Here is a 1,842-nt window from a genome sequence, read left to right on the forward strand (position 1 = left end):
GCTAATTCCCTCAGCACTCTGGGGTGGAGATCATCAGGACCAGCTGATTTAAATGCATCCAGTCCCTCCAGAAGTTCCCTGACTAAATTCTCACTGACCCTAGGTAGGCCTGGGTACACCTCCCCTGGGGCCTGAGGGGGTCCCAGAGGGGGTAGGGGGCTGGGGGGCTGATCCAGTCCCTGCTCAGGAAAATGGAGGCAAAGAAATTGTTAAATAGGTTAGCTTTTAACATGAAAAATTCACACTATTTGTCTGTAATGCAATATAGGCCCAGCATTATTCTTCCCTTTATCTTGGTGCCATTTAATAAACTTTTAACAGCTGTTCAACTTACATTTGCAAAGTACTTTGCTGCAGAAGTAACTCAGATGAGGATATCTTGTGGAGTCTTTCACTCTTCTAATAAACTTACTGTAGTGCTAACCTTTCTTATTCTGTCTTCCTTAGCCGTGAAGACTTCCAGCGGATTCCAGAGCTTGCTATCAACCCCCTGGGAGACCGGATTATCAATGCTTTCTTTCCAGAAGGGTGAGTTGCTGATGGTTGCATTTCCAAATAACCTACAAATTCTGTGAATATTGAAAACCCATAACTGGCTTTATGTCCATCTTATGAGATGAGGAATTAGAAATAGTGTCAGCTTTATTGTGGATTTACTGTGACTTTGGACAGGTAACTTACTTCTTTGCATGTTCTGTTCTGTAATATAGGGTACTTGTCTACTTCATGTGCGTTGCCTGTTATAATCAGTACACAATTCCCTTATTCCTGTTTTCTAGTCTTATTGCCATGCTGCTGAAGGCCTCTGAAAAAAGTCTAGAAGCTGTATGGACTGCCTTAGAAAAATTCACTTTTTAGAACTGGGAACTTTTCTTAAGCAGCACTTCCATTACTAACGGGATCTGTGCACCTTCTCTGCCCTTTTGTAAGATATTGCCATCATGAAAAGAAGTGACATTGTCACCAGCTCCATTCTGCATGCCGTGTCCTACTTGGAAGGATGTCCTCCTTTCTGCTAACTCCTCAGTTAGTCTATTGGGCTGCACAACTGTAGGAAGAATGATGGGCCCCTGAGAACTGCAGACTCAAAACATTCATCCCAAACCCCTCTGAGATCTCCTGGCTTCAATTTGGACAAACTGTATGGGGTCTACCTCAATAGACTCTGAACCAGCTATGGCCACTTCTGCCATTACATGCATCAAATAGGCCTGACATCAAGTGCCACTTGCAAATGTGACATCCCCTCACAGACCACAAATCGAATAATTACAGAATGCTCTATCTTCCATTGCCCTGGAAACCTCAGTGCCCTTGACAGCCCATCTTTATCCTGGCCCAGCTCTGTCCAATGTGAAATATGACTCTGGTGTACCGTTTTCATCATTCAAAAACAAACAAAAAAAAAAAAGGAAAGTTAGTCTATTTTAAAGCCCATTACCTATCTTATTTTCTCATTGCATTCCCTTAATTTATCCATGCAAATTCTTTCCCTTTTATCTTCACATCTCCCCTTCAGGCAGTTCTCCCAAAATGACATCATATAGTTAGTGGTCAGCAGTTTTAACTCTGATGATCTTAAGTGCAAGAGGAATGTCAGTAGATTATACCACAGATTTGTTCATTGTTTTAAACTGTTTATACTAAAATTGATCTCAAAGTGCCCCTACCAGCACTCAGCAAGTCAGTGCAGCTTGCTGAGCAATGTCAGCATTGCTGATTCATGCATACAGTTCTTGCACAGTCATACTGCCACGTTCTGCACTAGTTCTTCTCTACAGAGGGTTTTCAAGGACAGTTAGACATAGAATGCATTACAATAATCTAGTTTACAGTAATAAC

At 41.9% G+C, this 1,842-nt stretch overlaps 1 protein-coding gene across 1 annotated transcript in view; it reads left to right on the forward strand.

The window, feature by feature from the left end:
* CHP1 (calcineurin like EF-hand protein 1) overlaps positions 1-1,842 on the forward strand; it is a 37,202-nt gene that overhangs the window by 23,441 nt on the left and 11,919 nt on the right. The window contains exon 3 of the mRNA XM_019519038.1: positions 448-528. Coding sequence (XP_019374583.1) covers positions 448-528 — 81 coding nt within the window. The remainder of the gene's footprint in view (positions 1-447; positions 529-1,842) is intronic.

The sequence above is a fragment of the Gavialis gangeticus genome, unplaced genomic scaffold, assembly GCF_001723915.1.
Source record: "Gavialis gangeticus isolate Ggan-Ray unplaced genomic scaffold, GavGan_comp1, whole genome shotgun sequence".
NCBI classification, from domain to species: domain Eukaryota; kingdom Metazoa; phylum Chordata; order Crocodylia; family Gavialidae; genus Gavialis; species Gavialis gangeticus.